This window comes from Triturus cristatus, chromosome 11, assembly GCF_964204655.1.
Source record: "Triturus cristatus chromosome 11, aTriCri1.1, whole genome shotgun sequence".
NCBI classification, from domain to species: Eukaryota; Metazoa; Chordata; class Amphibia; order Caudata; family Salamandridae; genus Triturus; species Triturus cristatus.
The window spans coordinates 80,012,763-80,037,511 of NC_140594.1; the positions used below are offsets into that span (position 1 = coordinate 80,012,763).

At 51.4% G+C, this 24,749-nt stretch overlaps 1 protein-coding gene across 4 annotated transcripts in view; it reads right to left on the minus strand.

Moving 5' to 3' along the window:
- Positions 1–24,749, minus strand: part of PI4KA (phosphatidylinositol 4-kinase alpha) — a 548,133-nt gene that overhangs the window by 70,624 nt on the left and 452,760 nt on the right. For all 4 annotated transcript variants that reach the window (XM_085633226.1, XM_085633227.1, XM_085633225.1 and 1 more), the window contains 3 exons: positions 10,683–10,812; positions 2,885–2,955; positions 1,337–1,409 (listed from right to left, as the gene is read on the minus strand). In XM_085633226.1, the coding sequence (XP_085489352.1) occupies positions 1,337–1,409; positions 2,885–2,955; positions 10,683–10,812 (274 nt within the window). The remainder of the gene's footprint in view (positions 1–1,336; positions 1,410–2,884; positions 2,956–10,682; positions 10,813–24,749) is intronic.

Consider the following 24,749-nt stretch of genomic DNA (forward strand, 5'->3'; position numbering starts at 1 on the left):
AGAAGAGGCCACCACCACAACCTGCACCATAGGCTGAATTATTACTTAAATAAGGGCAGGGCAAGTCAAAGTGGTCCATTTGAAATAAACATGAAAGACCCAGGGGTGTGAACATGAAGGGGGCAGCACGGATGAGATCTGCCAGAAACTAGCAGATCCAACTGACGTACATGAGCAGCGGATGTTAGGGGCCATGTCATCACCCAGTTATTGCAGAGCTTCGTAAAAAACCTGCAATCTGAATAGTACACGGACAGATATAAAAGAATGTGACCAAATTAGAAATGTGATGTTTCCCCAGACTGGAATGGGATCAGAGGAGGAATCCCATGAATCTAGGATGGGTAAGCAGCATGGTCAGAGGTGCTGTTCTGTATACGATTCATGGTGGGAGGAAGAATCCTCCTTTTTATTTTTTAATGCTTTCAATTCTCTAAGTGAAGAGTCTCACAGGAGAAGGCCAGCCCCACGAAAGGACTGACTCAGAACCAGTCTTCTGTTGATGCTGAGCAGTACTAAAATGTGCTTCCCTCTTGGTGACTTTTAGGTGTATTATGGAGCACAAATAATCAGGGTCACATTCAGCACCAAGACACAACAAACGAAAGGTGAAAGCCAATATCTGTCACATGCATCTGAAAATGGTTCACAACCAGAACATTTCATTGATGACAGCAGCTAAAACAGATTCAATCAAAAAGAAGTAAAAGTCTCAAACCTCAAAATTGAATCACATGCACAGTCAAGCTCCAGGTCGCGACGTCAGTGGAGCAACGAAAAAACCAGAACCGACACCAATAACAGGCTGAATTTCATGGAGCTACTATGTCACCCCCAACAATGATGCCCCCTAGAGGAAGCATAGTATTGCTGTAGCAATGCCACCAACAAGTGGAGGAGCGAAACCGCTCAAAAGGTTCCAGATTCCACATGATGCGTCTGAGGAGGAACGACAAGCAATCTCTTGGAAGACATATCCTCAAGAAATAAAAGTTTATTAGGAGTTTGGAGAAACTTGGAATGTGTGTTAAATCTCCTACGTGGCATTTTTGCAGGGGAGTTTGCAGCAAATATCAGGAACTCTCAATGGAGTCTCTAAGGAAAAGTATTACTAACCAGACTGTCTCAAATTGCAAATCAATAAGGGTACAAATATCTGCCTGTGCAGTTTTCACAAATCATTAGTAGCACCTTAAGAAACCTATAAGTATGGGCTGGATAGACTGCCACTTGCACTGACCTGCACTCGTAGATCAATTTGTTAAGTGCGCTGAATTTTAGATTGACTAAGACTACAATTAACAGGATGCAACTTGTCTACAGCATCCAATCTCACCTTTGCATGGGGGTGCCAGACTTGTAGTCAATATCCAGGACAATTGCTTCAGGGTTGCTGGGTAGGTAGCAGCCTAGAATCACAGAGAGCAAAGTTAGTATGAAAAATGTCTGTCATGCAGACAGAACTCAGATACAGTATTACAGATGCTAAGCATACCCACTAGCAGTTTAGGATAAGCGTATGGAAAAAGCAATAAAGAGTAGAGGTAAAAGAGTGAGCAGGGGCAGCAACTGTGGAGTTGGGCACCAGGAACCATGAAGCAGGGAAAGTGAGAGCAAAATACAGCATAGACAGCATGGCAAAAAGGCAGCTGGGACAGTGAGGCCAAAAAAGGGACAGTGGCAGAACCAAACATCAGAAAGACTAAGGTAATAGCATAGTTGGGACAGTGAGAAAAATAGGCAGAAGCATAAATTAAGATGACAAGGAACCATAAAAAGCAAAAGAACCAGGGGGGAGTACCAGTGATGACCAGGAAGAGAAACAGATGACAACACAGCAGGGAAAATGTGAAAATTAGAGAGCGGTGAAAATGTGTTTGTTGGGCAGCAGGTGCATGGATAGACCTAAGCGATAAGTGATGTGAGAGGGCCAGGCAGAGGAGGCAGTGACGGAACCAGTCAATAGGTAGACTGAGGACATCACTGCTGGCAGTGAGAGTAGTAGACAGAAGGGCCAATTAGAAACCTAGTTTGCAGTGAAAATGAACAGCAGGCGCAGTAATAGATCTAAGCAGCAGGTGAAGTGTGAAGGCAGGGCAGAGGCAGAACTCAGCATCAGGTATGCTGAGGACAGGACAGCTGGCAGTGACAGTAATAGGGCCAATTAAAAATTAGGAGCCTAATTCACAAAGGTAAATTGACATTATTGTGCAAGTTGACTACTTGTTGGTATTCACAAACTATGTGCAATTTTTTTACGACTCCGCACTCCCTTTACTTATGTGTGCAGAGATCTACGCAGCCAGAGACTGTGGTAATGGAATGGACAACTCTACACACAAGTATAGGGAGTACGGTGTTGTAAAACTCCGCACATAGTTTGTGAATACCCAAAAGTAGTAAACTTACACAAAAGTGTAAGTTTACCTTTGTGAATCAGGCCCTTAGTTTCAGCACAACAGTTGTGTGGTTCTGGTCACTGCCTCTTCTACCTGGCCCTCTCGCATCATTTGCTGGTCAGGCAGCATTACAGGTGAAGGACCAAGACACAGGACAGTAACAAGAGGGGTACAGTGGGCAAACAGCTGGGATACTGAAGGAACAAACAACAGGTTAGTAGGACAGCGGGGAAAATGAGGGACTGGGAGCAGGGCCAATTAAAGGACCAAGCACTAAGGGAAGTCAATGGGCCAGGCAGCAATGAAAGCGAACAGATGAAGAACTGACACCTCCCCACCTCTGTACATGCACACAAGACAGACAAACTATTCTCAATAAGTCACATGGCCTTTCATAGAACACTCTTTCTTGAAATAGATCAGGTTAAAGGCTGCCCCTCCCAAACTCCCTCTGCCCCAAAATCATTTGAATGGGAGGGTCTTACCGGGTTGAACTTTCACTTCAGACAAAGCTGCCAAACATGCCTTTTTTCTCTCTTCTCCTTTAGGGAAGGGCCTAGGAAGAGGAAGATCAAGGCATCATTCAGTGCATAAGAAAGGCTGATGGACAAAGTGAAGGTCAGTAAATGAACGCAGCATGTGAAGCAAAGCAGGCATGGCTTACATCGAAAAGCACGGCTTACATTAAAGAGACCCGAGGCACAGTGTGCGGCCATTACTGTCCCATCCTGTTGGGCACTCTCCGGAACACTGATGTCAAAGAATATCAAACAAGTCGACCAATAAGCGTTAAAGCATCATAATTTGCAGTCAGTCCATTTCAACAAACACAGAGCTCCACTCCCTCATTCAGCAGTGGCCTGGAGAGAACGCTGCACACCTGCATGTGAACCATTCTGTCAGTGGGTAAATCCCAAGTCATGGCAGCTGTATCTGCATTCTTCCACCTAACTTGAGTATCCAGAGTGTAGTAAAGACTCTGGTACCAGCAACAAGTGCTCAGCACTGAGAGCTGCCTTGCCTCCCTTTGCAGCAGCTGAACAAAGCACGGAGTAGGGAGCCGGCTGACATAAGACAAGCAGAGTTTAAGAAAACAGTCATTGACCTGTGTGTTTATCTATGTAAATGTATCTTTGTGTGTGAGAGCGCAAATTGCACTCTTGTGCATTTGAGCATGAGGCTGCATAAGAGAAAACTTGGGCATGTGGTGGCACATCTGCTGTAAAATTATCTGGGTACAAAAGTCTCTACCTACCATTGCTGCCTTACCTTTTGCATACAAGTCTTTATCTTGCATGCAATGGTGGTACTGGGTATGCTGTGCTGGACCTGGGCATATTATGGCTCCACCTGGGTACCAGACGACTGTACCTAGGCAAATGAGGCTGCCCCTACTGTACGGCGGCACTGACTTAGCATATAAGACTGTACCTAGCTATACGTTAGCTGAACCTGAGGCTATTCTCAGCAAACAATAGCAACAGCTGGTCATTTGAGCCTGAACCTGACACTGGATGGAAACACCTGAGCCTCTGAAAGTGCACACGCCGCGCTACTGCTGAACCAGTGAATATGACGCTGTCTGTGCATATTGTAGACTGCACCTAGGCAAAGGAAGGCTGCAGCTGGGTACATGAGGACAACCTGGCATTAGAACGCATTACAAGGGGGCATATGACAATATACCGGAGGACATAACAGAAGTATCAGGACATTAGAAGAGGCACTTAGTCATATGACAACTTTATCTTTGCATGTTTAGTGTCGTGCAAATATAATAAAAGGGGCGTAAGTGCTAGCTTAATGACATAAGAGACTGCACCGTGGCATGGGAAGCTATACCTCGGTGGTATATAATATTAAACATGGGCATACCAAGTTGACTAAGCGATGCATGGCTGTAAGGTCATATGATAAATTCAGTCCTACCTGCTTAGCCCATACATGCCTTAGGATGTCCCATTTAACAGCATAGTAATGGATTTATTAGCAGTCTGTGTTGAAAGCTCTGGTCCACAAGTGTCACCCAGGAGAACAAGCTCAACAACGGCCACTCGGGGACTTAACAAGAGCAGCATTTTTCAGCCCAAACCACGCTCTGCACAAGAGACTGGCAAAGACGATAATTATCTTCATAATGAAGTAGCAGAGGACTAGAAGGAGCCTTTAGGGACTCATTAAAACCCACACTAGCACACACATTATTGCTGCCATGCACACACTGTCAAGCCACATTCAACATCACAGGTTACTTGGCAAATCTCAAACTTATTACCGTGTTTACTTCCAACAAGGCCCCGTTCGCCTCTTTGCTAAAACACACTGGGAGTTGGGTTTCACTTAATTCTTTACATCAGCAGTCGCTGTCAAGGCCTGCCTTTGGGACCTTGTTGGGCAGAGACAGAGAAAACATCCATTGCTGCTAACGGAGAGGGAATTAGACCAAGACATTAACAGCTTTATTAAGAGTGTCCTAGAATAAACCCTGTAATTTTCCAGGTCGCGGAATTACTGCATCCAGAGGTCCCAGCAGTCCCATAGGATGGGATATAATGGGGGGATTACACTTTTAGGGGCTATCATATGTAAACCAGTGTTTCTGCACCATACTACAGTCACAATCTCTGTGTGATAGGCCATAATTTGTACTCAATTCATCAGCCCCTTTGAGGCTGCAGGGGGTACTCTTACTAACGCCCCTCGTGTGAAAATATCTTGGAAGACATTTGCCTTCATCTTCACAGTTTATCACAGAACATCCCATAGATGGATATAAATGCACATTTTATCACAATTTTATTATCAGTTTAGGAGAGGAATAATTTTACAAAGACAGAGCCTTCCACCTTTTGGGTTGAGGAGCACAGGCCGACCGTGGTATACAGGCTAATGGACAGATTAAATAGCTACTCACTGCTGACTGTAGGGTAAATAGCCTTTCATCTCCATGAATTGACCCAGGATTGGACATAAAGCCTTTCACCTCTTGGACTCCATAGTACACGCCTGACAGTGTGGTATAACCATGCGTTCTGCCCAGGCAAGAAAACCATACGTCGCCCTTTAAATGCACTCCTTATGACCATGCACTATTTGGGTGGCAAGTTAGAGTTTTCATGGTGGGGTCATGAGTCAAAGATTCCTCAGCTAACCATAGCTGGACAATTTTAGGGATTCATTTGGTTTTGTTTAGTAACAATAACTTTTCCTTAGCTGGTGTTTTAACGTACGTTAAGGCCTTATGAGCAAAAGAAACCATAACATATAATTAACAAAACATTTTTCTGTGAATTTTTGTTTTTTAAAAATATATATTTCATATCCCTTTGTGTCCAACTCCTAAGGTCAGGCCCTGACCCCATACTCACTCCGGCTGCACAAGGCCTTCGGCCAGGCCACTATTCCAATCTTCTGTGAACTAAACTCTGGTCGTGTATGGCCTTCCAACATGTGCAGCAGGAGGTGAGCACAAGGACTGGCCAAATGGGGCCTATTCATGGGTCAAACTCTCCACGCAACTCAATCTTGATGTGTATGGTGGCCGCGATACCCTTCAGAGTAGCCAACAGCTGTTTCACTGTATAAAGGATGTGAATGTGTTGAGTGCAGCCATTGTCTAACAGCAGCACACTCTGGGTGCAGCTCAGAGCACCCGGAGCCGTTGTGTAGTGGAACAACTGTGTTTTGCCTTTGTCCATGCACTGTGATGCTATGTACATGGCCTGGCTAGGCCCTGAACCAGACCCAGAAACCACAGTGTCACTGTGAATGGCCTCTGCATGGACTGCCATGCATTGTTACAGTTGTGAAGGGTTTTGCTGTTTTAACTTTATTGTCTTGATTTGAAAAATGCAAACATATATTTGTTTAATTAAAAAAAATCACAAACCTACCTGCAAATTTGCAGACCTGGCACTGGATCTGTGTACCCTGTTTGATTTTGTTTTTAAAACCATAACTACACAGTTGCTATCACTGAATGTAAGAAGATACGCAAGGACCAAACATGCACATAAAACCAGATCACATTCATTCAAATGTCTGTTTACTGGTATTGGGTCAAGGCTAAGTTTTACAGGGTACCATGTAGATTTGCAGATTTTGTATGAGTCCCACTCATTCCTCCATTAAAACGCACATTTCAACACAGTTATGGAAAAAAGGGGGAGTCTTTCCTGATTCATGGGCTGCAAACAAGGAACTGTATGAAGATCCCAGTCTATTTGTTAGAGAAAAGGGCAGGTCTGAAAGTGGTATATGAACTAGGCCTCGAGGTCTGAATGCACAGTAGCGGCTCTACGTTTTGTCCACACCGAAAATAAGGCCCCTGTAAGGGTATAACAAGTACAGGTATTTCTCTGCTTTAGAGGATACGTAATGAAAGAAGACTGCCATTATGACTGGCTGCTTGGGTGAAATTCAGCAGATTTTGGGGACTTAACTTGAGTTCGTTCCAAACACCCCCTTGTTTTAAAGGATTTAGTAAGGTTCATTAGTTTTAAATTTCTAAACTACACCTTGCACATGCAATGCAATTAAATGCTGTTTTCCAGGTTCTGTACTTCATTTCAGCTTCATGCACAGGTTAAAAAATAAGTCCCTCAATCTGTGAAAGGGCAGGAGAAGCACCTAGGAGGCAGAGGACAAGTCAAAGGAGGAAATTATGAAACTAAGCATGGATTCTTCGATAATGCATTGAGAGAAACGAAATGCAGATTTATTTTCTTCCACCTTCAATTGAGCCATATGAATGCCAAACATCTGCAATGCAGCAGGTATGACAGGAGTTAATGGGATGAGATGACAGAAGATGCAAACCTCTGCTTCCCTTCCAGTGGTAGGATTGTTTCCATTTTATATGAAAGGTTTTCCTTGTGAAGTTTGCTCTAGCTACATTGAATATTTCTCTGCACCAACGTGTTGGGATTCTAACTGCCCATGAGGTTTGTTGTTGATGGAGTGAAACTATCTTTTCTATCAACAGTGTAAGGTAGATTCTGAATACGTACTACTTGTCTAAGGACGCAGGGTCTGGAGACATGCACTTCAAAACTGTCCTGGTCAGGCTATGGCTATCACAATCAATGTGTGCATCTCCTACTTCATTTTGAATATCAGTTTGCGAACTATGGGAAAGGGAAGAAAGGTGCCGGCAGTAAGGGCAGACTCTTTTATCAAACACCTTCTGCACGTTCCCCTGTTTCCATCACCTCTTGAAGAACTGCCTTTTCTTATTCAGTCTTCTGGCTAACAGTCTATGCGATATTAGAAATTTACTGAAGATTTGCCAGAGCTCCTAGTCATATAGCTCCCGTGTGTATCAAGCTCCTTTGACCGTGCTGAGCCTATCAGTAGGTAGCAGGACCTTATGACCTCTTGTTTTTTTGCTGTAAACCTGAAGATGACAAGGACGATGATTGATCTTCAATGCCATACTCAGTATGGAATGCCATAATGAGAGATGAAAAAGGTGATTCAAATATCTCACAGCTGAAAGATTTTTATGATGAATTATTTTTCTTGATTTGACCAGTGATGTTGCACGGCGGTGGGTGTAATGCCAGGCAGACTATGCACATCTCACTCTGGCTGTGGTCTGCAGACTGCAGCATTCTCTCTGCCCTTGGCATGCTTCAGGAGGCAGACTCCTTTGTTTAGCCCAGCATGCCACTTTCAACTGGAAGCCACTCTTAACATTCTTGAATCTTGGAAGGAAAGCCCAAGTTTTAGAAGTGTAAGTATGCAACCTTCAGTTGACTGATAGTCTCAATTGTTTCGATGGCGTCCGTTTGACTCCACTGACAGTCCCTGTTTCCTTGCAATGGTTGCAACCAGGAGTCTGCAGTGAGGGTGTAATGGGATGCAAGAGGACAATGCTCCTACCAATGACATGTATCGATGTACTCTGCAAACAGACTTTTTCTCAGAGGGCTTGCCAGATTCATTACCTTGTCCATCATTTAGAGGGAAAGATATCCTCTAGATTGTGATGTGTTGACACATCGCTAAAAAACACACATGTTCTACTTAGGCTCCAAGCATATCTGTTTAGGGACAATCTGAGATGTTGAATAAGCCTGAGTGCCGTAGAAGTCGTCTTCTGATGAGGATGCTGCCTTGAGCAACTGAGCATGCTTGTAACATGTCCAGGCTCCGAAGCCTACGTGGAGCAACAAGCAGTGACATTAAGAACTGGTGGTTTATCATGAAGTGCAGGAAATTCCTGTGATTGGGGTATGAGAGGAAACGTGGAAGAAAGCGTCCTGCAAATCAACAAACTATAAAGTCGCCTTCTTTAAAGCAAAAAAAGAATCTAAAGGGGCAGGACGAACCTTATAGATGCTTTAGTCATAAACCGACAGGTTGAATTCGTTTTTAGAGTAGAGACCTATTGGGAGAACTGATAAGAGTAGTTTGGTTGCTAAAAAAACTCTAGGTTTGGTACTAACAAGACCTCGTAAAGTTATACAGGCTACTTCTCTCGCACCTTGAACGGGGTAGCCTCCTTGACATTGAAAGCAGCTCAGGATTTGTCTATCTGCCCGTCTGTCTCAGCAGACTGTAAGGCATGGTTGGTACGTGTTCCAAAAAGTCCCTTTCCAACATCCATCACTTTTGCTTGAACTTACCGTTGAGACGTTGGTGATCTTGTTGAAGAAATCAAACTCCCGCTGGTAGAACTCCTTGGCTGGACCAGAGAGTGATCCAGTAATTATCTTCCTTCAACTGTTCCAAAAGATCCATGGGTGCGTCAATGTGGTTTCGACTAGACAGCCATACAGTACTCATGAGGGTGTCATTAAATGGATGTAAGGCTTCTGATGTTGCCGGCCCAGGCTGTAGAATTTCTGTCAAAACATTTGTTTTTGTCTCGATGGAGGGAGATTGTAACTGCAGCATTTTGGCTGCGCTCCGAATCACTGATGTAAATGAGGCACTTTTTTCTCTTGGTGGCCTATGTCGTGAGCCAAGCTCTGTTTCAGGGGAGGGATCAAGCCCACTGGCATTCTGTACGTCAAGGTATAAGGCATCATCAGTGTAATGAGGGAGAATAAGGCCCTCCTCCCTCATCATCAATGTCCTGGGATGCACCCAGCTCTGGCACAAGATTAGAGTTAGAGCCAAAATATAATTGAGCCTATGTTGATAGATGTTAAGAGACACAGGAGTGGAGCCTGTGTGCAAGACAATGGATTGTGCCTTTGCAATCTCACAGCGCGTCATCAGTTTTGCACAGGCCAACATAGGTTCAGATCTGACACGGGCATCAGCACTGGATCATCCTGTGGTGCTGGCGGGACTGGTATCGAGCAGCAGGAAATGGTGTGGATCATGCAGCCAGAGTAGGAGTCTGTTCAGGAGTCGGTACGGATCTGGTAACGGGTCTCAAGGGGATAGATTGTACAGGAAGGGACCCACAGGCAATAACCTGCCTGGAGACCCCTGCAGTTCCAGGGGGTGCAAACATACTTTGGAGAAAGTTGGACGCACATCGAAAATCTAAAGCTTGGACTCTTTAAAGGCCTCGATCTGCAGTGGGGTCGATGCCAGCCCCAGAAACTTGGGGCTCTTCGGGATCAGCTCCATGGGCGGTGACCTCAATGGAGCACCTTCTCTATGGAGTCAGAACGGTGGTAAGAGGGGGTGACTCCTGTTTTTTTTGTGTTTTAATTGCTTGTGTTTGCATTTGGACTTCAACTTACCAGAGGACTTGGAGCGGGACCAGGCCCACGACTTGGAGCCCGCAACGTTTGCGTTCGGCGACATGCAACTTCACCCAACAGTGTCAAATCAGCTTCATGTGCATAAGGGTGCTCCGTAACCAAAGGCAGACCTTGTGACTGACACTTGCTTCCAGTAATCACAGCACAGGTTGAATCTTGCCATTTTCAGAGGCAACATCTTTCCCTAGCTAGTGTAGTAAAGTTCAGAATCATTGAAAACTGACAAAAGAGAGTACCGCTGCTGATCTGCATCGGAAGATATGGAAATTAAGGAACTGGCGTCAGCGTGCAGCTGCACTGCGCCACTTCGTCAGTATGGAGCCAAAGTAGAGTCGCACGGTGCCACTTTGCAGCAAGCTGGAGCACTGCAATAAATAAAACTTAAGTTCCAGTCTGGCACCTGGGGATATCCAAAAGTAAGGAATCTGCAGCTAGAAGAATCCATATGATATTATTACAGTACCATGAAGAAAGGTGCACAATAAAAAATGGTTGCCATTTACTGGCATGCTCAGTAGAAAGTGAAAGAAAGTAACCAGTGTGTGGATGTAAAACTCACTTAATGATGGCAGAGACGTTGGTGATCTTGTTAAAGAAATCAAACTCCCGCTGGTAGAACTCCTTGGCTGGACCAGAGAGTGATCCAGTAATCTCTTCCATCAACTGTTCCAAAAGATCTCCAATGTCAGCTGTAAACAAACCACAACAGATCAAGTAAACAAAGCGGAATGACGGATCTTTCTTCACCAATGAGCGCGAAGGGTTGAACAGTCTTCAAAGTACAACTGCTTTCATAGTGGTGGTTATAAGAACATGGGATCGGAATGGAGGCAAAGGACAGGTACCGCCAGGGAAATACGTCTACTGAAACTCTTCTTACTGGAGAAACCACTCTGAGGAGACGGGTGCAAGCTTATAAGGAAATCAAAGTCACCCTGGACATGGCCAAAGCCTCTTTTTCAATGTTCTAATGAAGCTGTGAGCGTTTGAGGAGGATGTAACAAAAAGTTAAAAATGTCAATCTCCAGAAGGCATCACTGACCTTTTGGACATGCACAGATACAAAAATAAGAGGTCAGACAATGTGCAAGCCAATCCAAGTTATTGGGTCCTGTGGACTTTAGCGGAAAATGGATCGCTTTGGACTCTTAACAGTAGTTTACCAGATGCCAAGAAGTGGGCAAGAGGAGGAGCCTAGCGCGCAACCAAGATGGCCGCGTAGGTGCGAAGCTCCCGAGCACCTCCGCGACCTCCTGAATTAATCCTGATTATATCCTGTCTTTGATGAGGGGACTGTGTCTGTGTACCCGAGCTGAGGCGGCACCCGTTTTCCGTTTTCGAATCGGACCCCGGACACCGGTGGGAGCACCGATCGAAGATTGCGGCCTTCTCCGCGCCGGCCCCCCGGATTGGAGTTGTGGGGCGATCCGGGGACAAAGCGAACAACAGCGGCGGGCAGGGCTGGGCGACTCGCGTACCCCGCGCTTTCACTTTCGCTTTTGCGCCCTCCTTGCCCTCAAGCGAGGTAGGGTTGCGGAGCGGGGTGCGGTGGTGTGGCCTTGTCCCGGTGCCCGGCTGACCCGCCGGCTGTGAGTTGTCCTGCGGTCCAGTGGTCAACCCCCCCCCCGGAACCCGTGAACTGGTTTATCGGCCCTTTCGAGGAGATTGGCACGACTTTGGGAGTGCGACATGTCCACAAAGCAAGATGGCGACCGGGCAAAGGTGAAATCGACCCGCCGTGGCCCGGCACATCAGTCTAACAGCATGGACCGCTACACCCTCCAGAAGGGATCTCCAGAGGCACCGCGTACATCCCCCGCGGGCCCGACTGAGGCGTCTGCTCAGCCCGCGGATCTGACCCTCCGGGACGTCATGGGCGCCATTGCCGAGATGAAGGCCTAGGTGGACCAGCGCTTTGATACTCTGGCGCAGAAGATAGACTCGGCCCTGGTGGATGTGGGCCTGGTGAGAGCCGACTTGTCTAAAACAAATGACAGGGTCGATTCCCTGGCCCACACTACCTCGAGTCTCACTACAGACGTGGCGGCCCTTCAAAAGGAGGTGCACCGGCTTGGCCAGGCGAGCGCCCTGATGGACCGTCGATTGGAGGACTCCGAGGGTCGGGCCCGGAGGAACAACGTTCGCATTGTCGGGGTGCCGGAGGGACGGGAGGAGGAGGCGGCAGATTTGTTTGTGGAAGACCTGATCCTCACCCGTCTCCAGCCCCGGGGGCTGAGTAAACTTTTTGCGGTGGAACGTGCTCACAGGGTCCCCGGAGGAAGACCTAAGGCCGGAGCCCCGCCGCGGCCTCTCATTGCCCGGATTTTTAACTTTCGGGATAGAGACGCTATCCTCCAGACTTCCAGGCTACAGGGACCGGTCAAGCTCGATAATATGGACGTGAATTTCTACCCCGACTTTACTCCGACGGTCCAAAAGCAGAGACTGAGTTTTCTCGGAGTTAAACGTCGCCTACGGGACCTGAACCTTAAGTACTCAATGCTTTTTCCAGCTAAGCTGAGGGTGGAGGTGGATGGTCGCACGCACTTTTTTGACCATCCCGAGGCGGCTGGGGACTGGTTGGATACTCTGCCTGGGGATCGGGGCCGGGGGGGTGGGGGGGGGCGCGGTTGGCGGGGAGGGCTCGCCGGATCAGAACTGAGGGGTGAATACTAGGCCTTGCTCTGGACAACATTCCGGTTACCATTCACTGATCGTGTATGTTCCCCTCCTATGGAGGTCGTACGGGGTCCATTGGGGGCTTTCCCTCCTCCTCTGGGGGACTAGTTAGTTTTTCGTTTATGGGGCGACAGGCACACTGCACTTTGGGGGGGCTGTCTGGGCTCATGCAGGGGTGCAGGGAGGGGGGAGTTCTGTTGGGATGGGTGGGTGGGGGTGGAGTGTTTGTTTGCACCGCAAGGCGAACCCTTTACTGTATTGTTGTTTTCGAGATGCTCTTTGGGGGACGACTGATGGCTTCTATGTATGATGGGGGGTAGGGATTTGACTGTGTTATCATGGAACGTTAACGGACTGGGGGATAGGATTAAGCGTGGTGTGGTCCTGCAGTATCTGAAACGAATTTCACCAGATGTGGTCTTTCTGCAGGAGACACACCTTATAGGTAATTCATTTCATGCCATGAATCGGCGAGGCTATCGCTTGGTGGCCCATTCGGGCTTCACTTCGGGCTCGCGGGGGGTGGGCATCATGATTAAGAACTCGCTCCCATTGGAGATTGACGAGGTGCGCCATGATGAGAGGGGACGTTACACTGTCTTGGTGGGTAGAATGGAGGGCAGAGTGGTCGTTTTTGTATCAGTGTACGTTCCGCCGGGGTTGCAATCTACCACGTTTGCGGACCTGGGGCGCCTCCTCCTTGACCTCCCGGGTGGGCTTCTGGTAGTTGGGGGGGACTTCAATGCGGTGGCTTCTGGGTCTATGGATCGTCATCCCCCCAGGGACCTCCCCCGGGCACAGGCGTGGCTGTCCGGCCTTTTAGATACACTAGGATTGGTGGATTGCTGGCGACTAAAGCATCCCGCGCAGCTGCAATACACCTTCCATTCGGGTGCCCATGGTAGCCTCTCGCGGCTTGATTATGTCCTTGTCCCTGCGGCCTATGCTGGGAGAGTGGGAGAGGTGCGCCATTTGGCGCGGGGTATTTCAGATCACTCCCCACTACTGTTGCACTTTGATGTCTTCCCGAGGGGGGAGGGCAGGGTAGCCCCAATCAATGCCTGGTACCTGCGCGACCCCACTATTCGAGCCGAATTGATCAAATCCTTGCAGCGGTACTTTGAGGAGAATGTGGGGTCTGTCCCTTCGGCTATCTCCCTGTGGGAGGCTTTTAAGGTAGTTCTCAGAGGGGAGGCCCTCTCCTTTATCTCCCATGCCCGGAGGCGCGAGCGGGAGGAGGTAACCCGGGTGGAGGCCGAAATTACTGAACTAGAGGGTGACCTGGGGAGCGGGGTGACGGATGCCACATTGCATGTTCTACACCTCAAGCAGGCGGCCTATAGGGCCCTCGTCACGGAGGCGGCCAGGGGCCTCAATAGAGAGCAACAGGGGCGACTGTATGATGTGGGTGATAAGGCTGGTAAATTGATTGCGTGGTTGGACAAAAAGGAGAGAGCGAGTCGTGTGGTTCCGTTGATCGAGAGGATGGATGGTGTGTGTGTCACCGAGCCGGACGCTATTGTCTCCTGCTTCGCGGATTATTTCCGCGAGGTGTATTCCCCGGTTTCTCCCTGCTCGGAGGAGGATTCCCATGCCCTGCTTCGGGACATCGCGCTGCCCTCCCTTTCGGTGGAGGACAGGGATTTGCTGGACGCTCCTCCCACCTCGGACGAAATTGCCCTTGCTATCCGCTCGGTCGCATCTGGCAAGGCCACGGGCCCCAATGGCATCCCTATCGAGATGTATAAGCTGCGACCGGATGTACTGGCGCCCCACCTGCGCGCGATGTTCCTGGCGGCCCGCTCGCGGGGTTCCCTTCCGCCGGACCAGCGTCTGGCCACGATCGTGGTGATCCACAAGGGGGGGGAGACCCCGTGAGCGGGTCACATCCTATAGGCCTATCTCGCTCTTGAACGCGGAGCCCAAAATCCTCGCCAAGGTGCTCGCCAACCGGCTGGTCGGCGTGGTGGGCGATTTGGTCCACCAAGACCAGTCCGGCTTCATACCCCATCGCAACACGGCCCTTAATCTGCGACGCTTGCACGGGGTGCTCGCGCGTGTCCCGTTCGTGCGGGAACCGGCCATCTTGGCGTCCTTGGACGCCACCATGGCGTTTGATACGCTCGAGTGGCCATACATTTGGGCGATGCTGGCGAAGTTCGGCTTCGGACCGGGCTTCATCAGCTGGGTCAAGTTGTTGTATTCCGGCCCATTGGCGCAGGTGGTGGTGAACGGACGAGTTTCGGCCCCATTCGCGCTGGGACGGGGCACGCGACAGGGTTGCCCCCTGTCGCCTCTCCTGTTTGCACTGGCCCTGGAGCCCCTGGCGGAGTGGCTGCGGTGGCACCCTTCCATCCGTGGTCTCCGCTGGACCCCCGAGCATGAGGACCGTGTGTCCCTCTACGCTGATGATATCCTTCTATATCTCGCCTCCCCGCGTAAATCACTGATCGTCCTAGTTGATGTTTTGCGCTCATTCGGTCGCAACTCAGGCCTCGTCATCAACTGGGCGAAATCCTGTGTATATGTGCTTGCCGGGGAGGCTCCGGTCCTACCACGGGACTGTCCGATCCAGATTGCCTCCCAGGGGTTTCGGTACCTGGGTATATATATTACTCTGGATCCGGAGGCCCGCTACGAGCGGAATTTGCTACCCCCCCTCCAGCGCTTGAAGGAGGACGTGGTGCGTTGGCGGCGTCTGCCGCTTTCGCCGCTCGGCCGAGCGGCCTTGTTTAAGATGATGTCGTTGCCGCGCTTTCTGTACGCTCTCCAGAACACTATGGACTTGGTCCCGGCGCGCTACTTCCGTGAGGTGGAGAGTTTGCAGCGTCGCCTGTTCTGGGACGGGAGGCCACGCATTGCCTTGGCTAAATTGACGCTCCCGTGGTATGATGGGGGGGTTGCCCTCCCGGATATTAAACGGTATTACTGGGCCTCCCAGCTAGCTGCGATTAATCATGGCCTTTACGGGCCCGCCCTGAACCCGGCATTTGAAATGGACAAGATGCTCCTGCCCGGTGGCGACTACAATCGAGCGTTCTACTCTGGCGCGCCGGACCCTCGCCTGACGGGACCGACGCGTGTCATGGTGCGTGTATGGCACGCGGCTAACGCAGCTATGGGGTGGAAGGACCGTTTGACCCGGGCGTCACCGCTATATGCGTCTGCGAGGTTGGGCTCCCTGTGGACCTCGAAGGGCTTCGAGAAGTGGGACACGATCGGCATCAGCACAGTGGGAGATCTCTGGACGAGGGGGGGATTCAAAACTTTCGAGACGCTGCAGACGGAGTTTCAGTTGCAAGGCAGTGAGTACTTTCGGTACTTGCAAGTCCGCCACGCGCTGGGCTCCGTCTTCCCGGATGTCGCGTCCATTCCGGAGTCTTCCCCCCTGGAGGACAGAGTGCTGGATGGCCATGTCCCAGACAGCACGATCTCCCTTATATATAAAAAACTGATCAACGACCGATTGGGCCTGCTGACTGGCCTCCGCGAGGCCTGGGTTGCCGATGGGCTGGAATTGGACGACGAGGACTGGATTTCCGCGGTGGCCTCTCCGAAGGAGGTGGCCATCCCGGCTCGCCTTCGCTTCGTCCAGCTTAAGATCCTCCACCGGGTTTATGTGACGGGGCCAAGGCTTCTACGTATGGGCTTAGCTGGGGATGGGCTGTGTAAGCGTGGCTGTGGTGCTTTGGCAACTTTCTTGCATATTCTGTGGGAATGCCCAAAGGTGGAGCGATTCTGGCGTGGTGTGCACGATGTCCTGCGAGTGGTTACGCGTGTCGCGCTGTTGCCTGAAGCGAGGAGATGCTTGCTGAATGTGTGGGAGCCAACTGACTACTCGGTTCCGCAGACGCGGTGGGTGACTCTGGGATACATGATAGCTAAGCGTGACATTGCTCAATTGTGGGGATCCCAGAGGCCCCCGGCGGTGTCGGCCTGGAAAGAACACATGGATTGGTGTATGTTTCGTGAAAAGGTGGTGTATGTTGCGAGGGGTAAGCCTGGGGCGTGGGTGAAAATCTGGGGCCCCTGGAACGCCTATCGCGGGGGTATTTGCGAGCCGCCACTGCTGCCGGCTGCCTCACCAGCTCCGTCCCCCTAACCGACCCCCTCCCCCAGCCACGGGCACGTGGTTCCCCAGTCCCTGATCTGTTCTCATTCCCCTCTTCAAAGTTTGGCGATTGGTTGGGGTCCCCCACTTAAGGAGCGCGTTCTGTCACTTGGGATCGCGGGTTGCCTTGCGGGTGTGGTTTTTTTGTGTTGTTGTGTTTCGACAAAAGGAAACCGTATTGTGGGTTTGGAGTTATGTGGCCTGCACTACTGATATCTCCTGATTTACCTTTTTGCACCGCCAAGAGATTTTCTGTATATATGTCATATGCTTCTGCCACTCTAGCGGCCGGCCAGACGGTTGTAGGCCCATACATGTAACTATTTGAGATTGCAATAAACGGTTTAAAAAAAAAAAAAAAAAAAAAAAAAAAAGAAGTGGGCAAAGGGGTGGGATTGGGGATAAAAGCTCTTTTCAGAGAAGCAGCATGAAATCTCTGACAGAAAATGTCAAAATCCGTCAGGACTCAATTTGCTGAACAAGAACATTTGGTAATTAACAAGCAACTCAAGTCAAAAAAATAATCTACAATAAACAGCAACTTTTGACAGCATTTCATAGTCCAAGTGCAATCGTATGGAGAGAACCACTGTCCTTCAACCTGCCACATGTACCCAGACCATGGGGGCGCTAGGTGGCGCACAGCGGAATGGCTGCCTTTGGGTGAAGCTCCCGCAGCCCGGCGACGAAATCCTCCATAATCCTGCCTGAAAGTCGTCTTTTGCTGCCTGCACGGACCTGCGTGGACGGCCCGACATCCCTGCTGCAGCCTGAGCACTCTTTCATCCTTCGTGGCCCGGTGATATCGGCCTGGGGAGCCGCTGCGGACCGCGCCGGCTGTGGCGGACGTCCCACTGGAGCCGAGAACGGGGAGCTGCCGCAACGAGAGGCCGGTGCCTCCCACGTGGACGTTAGGCCCCACCTCCGGATCCGGAGCCGCGGGCGGCGGCCCTACGGCGCGACTGCGGGGATCGAAGTGTGCCAAACTGGACACCCCTGACCGGAGACGAGAGGACGGTCTAGGTGGTGGCGGGGGGCCCGACGGGCGCTAGCACCGGTGACGGGTGCGCCCGGCTGATGTCGCGGCCGCGGCGCCCGCCTGTCCTGCCCTCCATTGATCCTTGCTGCGGTGCGGTGCTGCCCCGCTCGCTTCGACGTGTGGGGATCTCTCGCCCCCCCCCGCTGATGCCTGGCTGCCTGCCCACTGGGTGTGATTGACCGACCGGCGGATCGGCGGACCGACGGAGGTACGGGGCCCTGCCTGCCTGGTGTACTACTCGCTGGCCCTCCTGCGCCGGTGCCTGCTTTGTGGAGCCCGCGCTGGGGAGTGGCGGGTCTGCGAAGGGGGCCATTGGACTGGAGGCGCCGGACAGAGGTGCATGCCTTCTCCCCCTGACTGGTGAGTTGCGGTTGCGGTGCCTACCTGTGGGGCTCGCCCCGGATCCTTCCACCCCCCGCCCACCTGGCTCTCATTTACTGGCGCAGCGGTCACCCCGGACGCACAGGTGAGGAGCTGCCTGCTGAGGAGATGAGGGGTCTGCTTGGGTGATCGCGATCGGTCTCCGAAGCGGAGGATGGTCCCCAGCGGGGTCCCCCATGGCAGGTGGAGGGGGTCGAATTGTGGGATTGTGGATGATCCTGTGACCCGCTGCACGGTCTGAAGGTTTCCCCCCTCCCCTGCACTGCCACATTCCCCCCTTTTGCTTCTTGCCCTCGTGGCCTGCCTGCGGCCCGGCTCGCCCGGACGCGCCCTCGATCCTGCTGTGGGCAGCTTGGCAGCGCCGCCATGGGGAAGCCGGACAGTCGTCAGCCTCGCCTCACTTTCGAGTCCAAGAAGCCGACCAGGTCGCAGCCGGAGCCCGCTGCGGGGGGGTCGACGTCGGTGGAGCCCTCACCGGGGGAGGATGTCAAGTCCATACTGCTGGATATGCGGCAAAGTCTAGCGACCATAGTGGACAAAATGGACTCCATGCAGTCCCGCATGGACTCGATTGTGCATAAGGTTGACAGCCATGGCGAACGCCTCACAGAGACGGAGAGGCGTATCTCGGACACCGAAGATCGCACATCGGAACTGTCTGCCACTGTGGCGCGCATGGACAACGTCCTACACGTAATAGCAGCCAAAAATGAGGACTTGGAAGCGCGCAGTCGGAGGAACAATATTCGTTTAATTGGCATTCCAGAATCAACCCACACGGGCAAGATGGAGGACTATGTGGAGGGGCTCCTGCGAGAGGTGGTGGGCACGGACTCCCTATCACCCCAGTTCATCGTCGAAAGGGCGCATAGATCTCTGGCCCTGAAACCGCCGCCGGGGGCTCCCCCCCGCCCTATTATCGCACGCTTGCTGAACTTCCGTGACCGAGATGTCGCGCTTCGGACGGCGAGGGAGAAGAAGACCCTATCCTACGGCGGCACAGCCTTCACCATATTCCCAGACTTCACCCCGGTAGTTCAGGAGGAGCGGAAGAAATTCGTCCAGGTCAAGCACAAACTGCGAGCTGCACAAATTGACTATGCGCTTCTTTACCCGGCCCGCCTGCGCATCACTCATCAAGGGAAACAAATCTTTTGCACTAAACCCCAACAGGCGGAGGAGTTCTTGAAGCGAATCAAGAAACGTGACCTGGACTGCCCCTCTTCGCCGGCATCAGGATGATGGTGCTGGATCGTGGTCCTGTAGCCACTGTGACTGTTGCTTGTCGGCTGGTAAGGTGTTGCACGTGTCTGCCATGGTGAGACTTGGTATGGGGACCCATGGACCTAGTTGTGTTAACTGTGAGGGGATGTTATCGGAGTTCAGCACTTCTTTAGCTTGTACCAGACTCTCAGGACTCTTTCGTTTCGCTGGGCGCCCTTTGTCCATGGAGAGGGCTCGGCCCCTGGCTGGGCGCACTCTTCTAGATCAAGGGGTTTACTGTGTTTTCACCTAGACTGTCCTCCCAAGGGTATTACCCACTTGACTTTAAGTTTACATGTTGCTCCCATATGGCACTTGCTATAGGGGAGGGTTGCTTCGGGGTGGGGGGGTGGGGGACTGTCCAGATAGCATGTTTGGGATGCTGCTGTGGGTGGGGGGTGGGGGGGGGAGTTGGGGATTTGATAAGTATGCTAGTCTTGAATGGTATGTGGCGCTGTTGGCATTGTCTTCTTCACATTGTTCGGGGGGCGGTGGTTGCATTGTGTTGCTATATTTGAGTCTTCTCTTTTTCCATGAGCGATCCGCAGATACGTAGGGACTTTACTGGGCAGCTTAATTTTTTGACCTGGAATGTGAGGGACTTGGGAGACCATAGAAAGCGTAGACACGTCCTGGCATACCTGGATAGGCATCACATAGGGGTAGCCTTCCTTCAGGAGACGCACCTGGACCCCTCCCGGCCTGTGTTGTTTGCGTCACGTTGGGCTGTGCACCGTACTTTCTCCTCTTACTCCACCTATTCGCGTGGGGTGGCCATCCTCATTAGGAAGCATACCCCTTTTGTGCACATGGGCGAACGGATGGATCGAGAGGGCAGGTATTGTGTTGTTTGGGGACGCATGGGCGTGGACACGCTCACTCTAGCGTGCTATTATGGTCCCAACACAGATGATCCGTCTTGCCTCCAGGCGCTCTGGGGGGAGATTTTACGCATCGGTTCCACTTACCTAGTGTGGGGAGGTGACTTTAACATTGCTGTTGACCCCGAGAGGGATAGGGCGAACCCCGGCCCACACCACTACTCCCGCTCGCAGGCATATGTGCATGACCTCCTTACTGAGCGTCATTTGCTGGACACGTGGCGCTCTAGGAACCCGGCGACACGGGAGGGCACGCACTGGACTGCCGCGCATTCCACGTGGGCGAGGCTGGACTACATCCTAGTTTCCCCGGGACTTGCTCCCATGATAGGCTGGGTAAAACATCTTGCTCGCACATACTCCGATCATGCCCCTGTCCTGCTGAGCGTCGACTTGACTGACCTCGCTGGCTCTCCGATGTCATGGAGACTGCAGCCCACTGCCCTGCTAGACGACGTCTTCCGGTCCGAAATTGCACAGGAAATTGAGAGCTTCTTCCAGCGCAACGGCGGCACGGTGGATAGTGTTGCGGTGGTATGGGAGGCTTTTAAAGTTACAATTAGAGGACTGTGCATCTCGAAAGGGGTGGGAGTCCTCAGGGTTCTGCGTAGCGCCCTCCGTAAGCTTGAGACTGACCTTAAGGACTTGGAGACCGCCCCCACGTTTCATACTGATGCTGGGGCGCAGGCCCGGTTCCGCGAACTATTGTCCGACTATAAAGAAACTGCGGACAGAGAGGTTCGGTTCAGGGGGAAATACTTTCATGCTCGCAGGTACGGGGAGGGAGAGCGGCCGGGTAAATTCCTGGCTTGGGCAATCCGGCCGCCTCGTTTTAACAACCAAGTCCTCGAGATCCAGGGTAGCTCGGGGGAGCTCCACAGGGACACCCGGTCTATCATGCAAGCATTCGTTGCTCATTATACTGAACTATACTCCTCCGTTCACACTGAACGGCCGGAGCTAGGTCAATATTTGGGGGAGATCACACTCTGACACACAAAGGAAGTTCCTCATGGCACCGCTTGGGATTGACGAAATTCGCGAGGCCATCATGCAAATGGCCTCGGGGAAGGCCCCGGGGCTCGATGGGCTCCCGATCGAGTTTTATAAATCATACATAGATATCCTTGCCCCGATTTTGAAGGTGGTGTTTGAGGAAGCCCACACGCTGGGGAAACTTCCCCCTACCATGAGAGAGGCCTTAATTACCTCCCTCTTGAAGCCGGGCAAACCGGCGACCTCCCCTGACTCCTATCGGCCTCTGTCCCTCCTTAACTGTGATGCAAAGATCCTTTCTAAAACTCTGGCTAACCGGTTGACGCTCCTCATGGAGGGACTGGTACTCCCGGATCAGTCGGGCTTTATACCAGGTAGGGCAACGTCGCACAATTTGCGCACGCTATTTGCAACTTTACAGAATGTGGCCTCCAGATGGTGGCAGTTTTTTTGGACGCGACGAAAGCGTTCGACTCCCTAGAGTGGGATTACCTGGTAGCGGTGCTGACTAGTATGGGCTTTCCCCTGGTTTTCCTGGGCTGGATAGCTATCCTTTATGGTGGCCCTTGTGCCAGGGTCTTAATCAATGGTAGGACATCGGAGCCCTTCGGAATCGCCCGTGGGACCAGGCAGGGGTGCCCTTTATCTCCTCTCTTATTTGCACTGGCGCTGGAGCCCCTCGCGGTTGCGACAACGTCATCAACACAGGGCACTGTTCTGCGAGCAGCGACAGCTACTGCTGTCGCTTTATGCAGATGACATTACTTTGTATGTACGCGTCCCCCAAAATAACCTGAACCCGATACTCCGGGAATTCATAACGTACGGTGAGATGTCGGGCGTACGAATCAATTGGTCAAAGTCTCAGATCCTCCATCTGACGGATGGATGTCGGACGTTCTCACTTGACTATCCCATAGAATGGTGTGAGTCTGACGTAAAATATCTCGGCATTAAGATTTCTCGTGACAGGGAGGAACTAAAGCGATCCAATTACGGTACGGCGTTGACGCACGTCTCCTCCTGTGTGGACCGTTGGATTACACTCCCCCTCTCGATGGCAGGACGTGCCGCCTTGATTAAGATGGTAGTGCTCCCCCGACTTTTATATTTGTTTATGAACATCCCCTTCCCCCCGGGCCGGCACTTTTTCACTCGTTTGCGTTCGGAATTGACTCGGCTGGTGTGGGGTGGGAAGAGACCTAGGCTGAAGTGGGCCGTGATGACTTCTCCATACTCGCGGGGTGGTTCGGATATACCGGACCTGGAGTTATATTATTATTGCGCTCAAGCGCACTATGCGTTTTACTGGTTTCACCCCGTTGCATTTATGCCCCAACTCGCCGCGGAGGACTGGCTGGCGGCTCCTCTGCCCCTGCGTGGCCTACTGCATAGTACACTTCCTCATAATACCACGAATTATAACGCCTTGCAGGGTACAGTGAGGGCGTGGCTGGAGATATCTAAGCGAGTGGCGAGCTCATTCCTGTATTCGCCCCTTCTCCCCATTGCCTACCATCCGCAGCTGCCCCTTCTACAAGAGAGATTGTTCCAAGATTTGATTCACAAATTGGGGATTCAGAGGTGGGGAGATCTATTCTCTGCTGGGCGCTTCCGCGACCGGGAACATTTTTTCGACGGATACACGCCTACCCCTCTGGAGCTTTTCATTTACATTAGACTGAGGCATGGAATGCGGTCTATATTGCAGACTTTTCCGGCTGAGCCCGAAATCACTGGTCCACTGCATAGAGTCCTACAAGCATCCTCGCCCTCCCACTTGGTCTCCATACTGTATCATACAGTTCGCTCTGACACTGCACTCGACACTTCACGGGCCCGTGGGGAATGGGAGCGGGAGTTGGGGCTGGAGCTGGGGGATGACAGGTGGTCATATTGTTGCATACAGACAGAACAGATTTCTGCGAGCAGTAGACACCGTGTCATTCACTTTAAATTCCTGAATCGCCTGTACTGCACACCGGTCACCAAGTACAAATTTCAGCTGCAGAATTCGGATACCTGCGAGAGGTGTCATGCTCCTCATGCAGACTTTCTACACCTGTCCTGGGACTGCCCTGCTATTCAGACCTATTGGACTCAAGTGTACTCTGCCGTCTCGCGGATGGTAGACCTGCCCCTTGTGCCTGAGCCGGTAAAGGCGCTATTGGGATATACCAAACATATTCCGCGAGCGAGTCGCAAATTTGTCACAACGGCGTTGCTGTTGGCGAAACGGCGTATAGCTTGCCGGTGGGGTCGGGGGAGGGCCCCGAAATTTAAGGAATGGCTTAAAGACCTTGTCTACTGCCAAGAGCAGATACTGACATACTCCGACCTGCTCCCTGTACGATCCCGCCCTGCTGATGTTTGGGGGCCATTACAATGTTACCTACTGCAATACCCGGGAGCCCTGACGGAGGATGCTCCCCCTCTGGCCAATGATGACTCTGCTTCTGGTGCTCTTGACGCACATCCTGTGCTGGGTGACGGATGAACTGTTGCAGAACTGCGGGGGTGGGGGTTGTGTTCTCATGTCCCCTGTCTTCCCCTTTTCCCTGGGCAGCCACTCTGATCCCTCTTCCGCGATCCCCACGCCATGTTGCCTGGTTTGCATACCTGTTCCTCGTGGTGTATGGGTAGTGGTCACGCCTTGGGTGAGGTATAATGCATAGGGGACTTCCATCTGCGGGACCCCACGCTTTCATTGAACACTTAACTTGTGTATTACCCTACTGCTAGCTGTTACTGCCCCATGTCCCTGGGCTAAGACTCATGCCATTCTTATGTATTGCTGTTCACATGCAACCTGGAAACGCAATGGATGTTCTGCTGTGTTGATTTATGACTTGAAATGCCACTAAACATCGCTTATGGTTATTGTATGACTGTAATGTTTTGGGATAAAATTCAATAAACAAAGTTTAAAAAAAAAAAATGTACCCAGACCATTCAGGGATCTACTCAGTGAGAGTGCCGTCGTCCCACAACAGTGCAGCACCATCATACCATCTTTTTCTGGCTCGATATTCCAAGAACATTCATGACGACTGATTGCAGCTAGCAGGTCTGGCAAGACAGTGAATCAGCGCTGCCACTGTGAGCACATTGAGCAGCGATGTTTCACAACTGACGGGCAGCCAAAGAAGTGTCTTTGGATGTACCTGGCTTGCCTGCAACCAACTGCTAGTGTGCTTTATCACTGGGCATGGTGGCCTAAGAACTAAAAGCTGGCATTGATAACGAACAGACAAAAACAGCAGCAGACGACAAAAA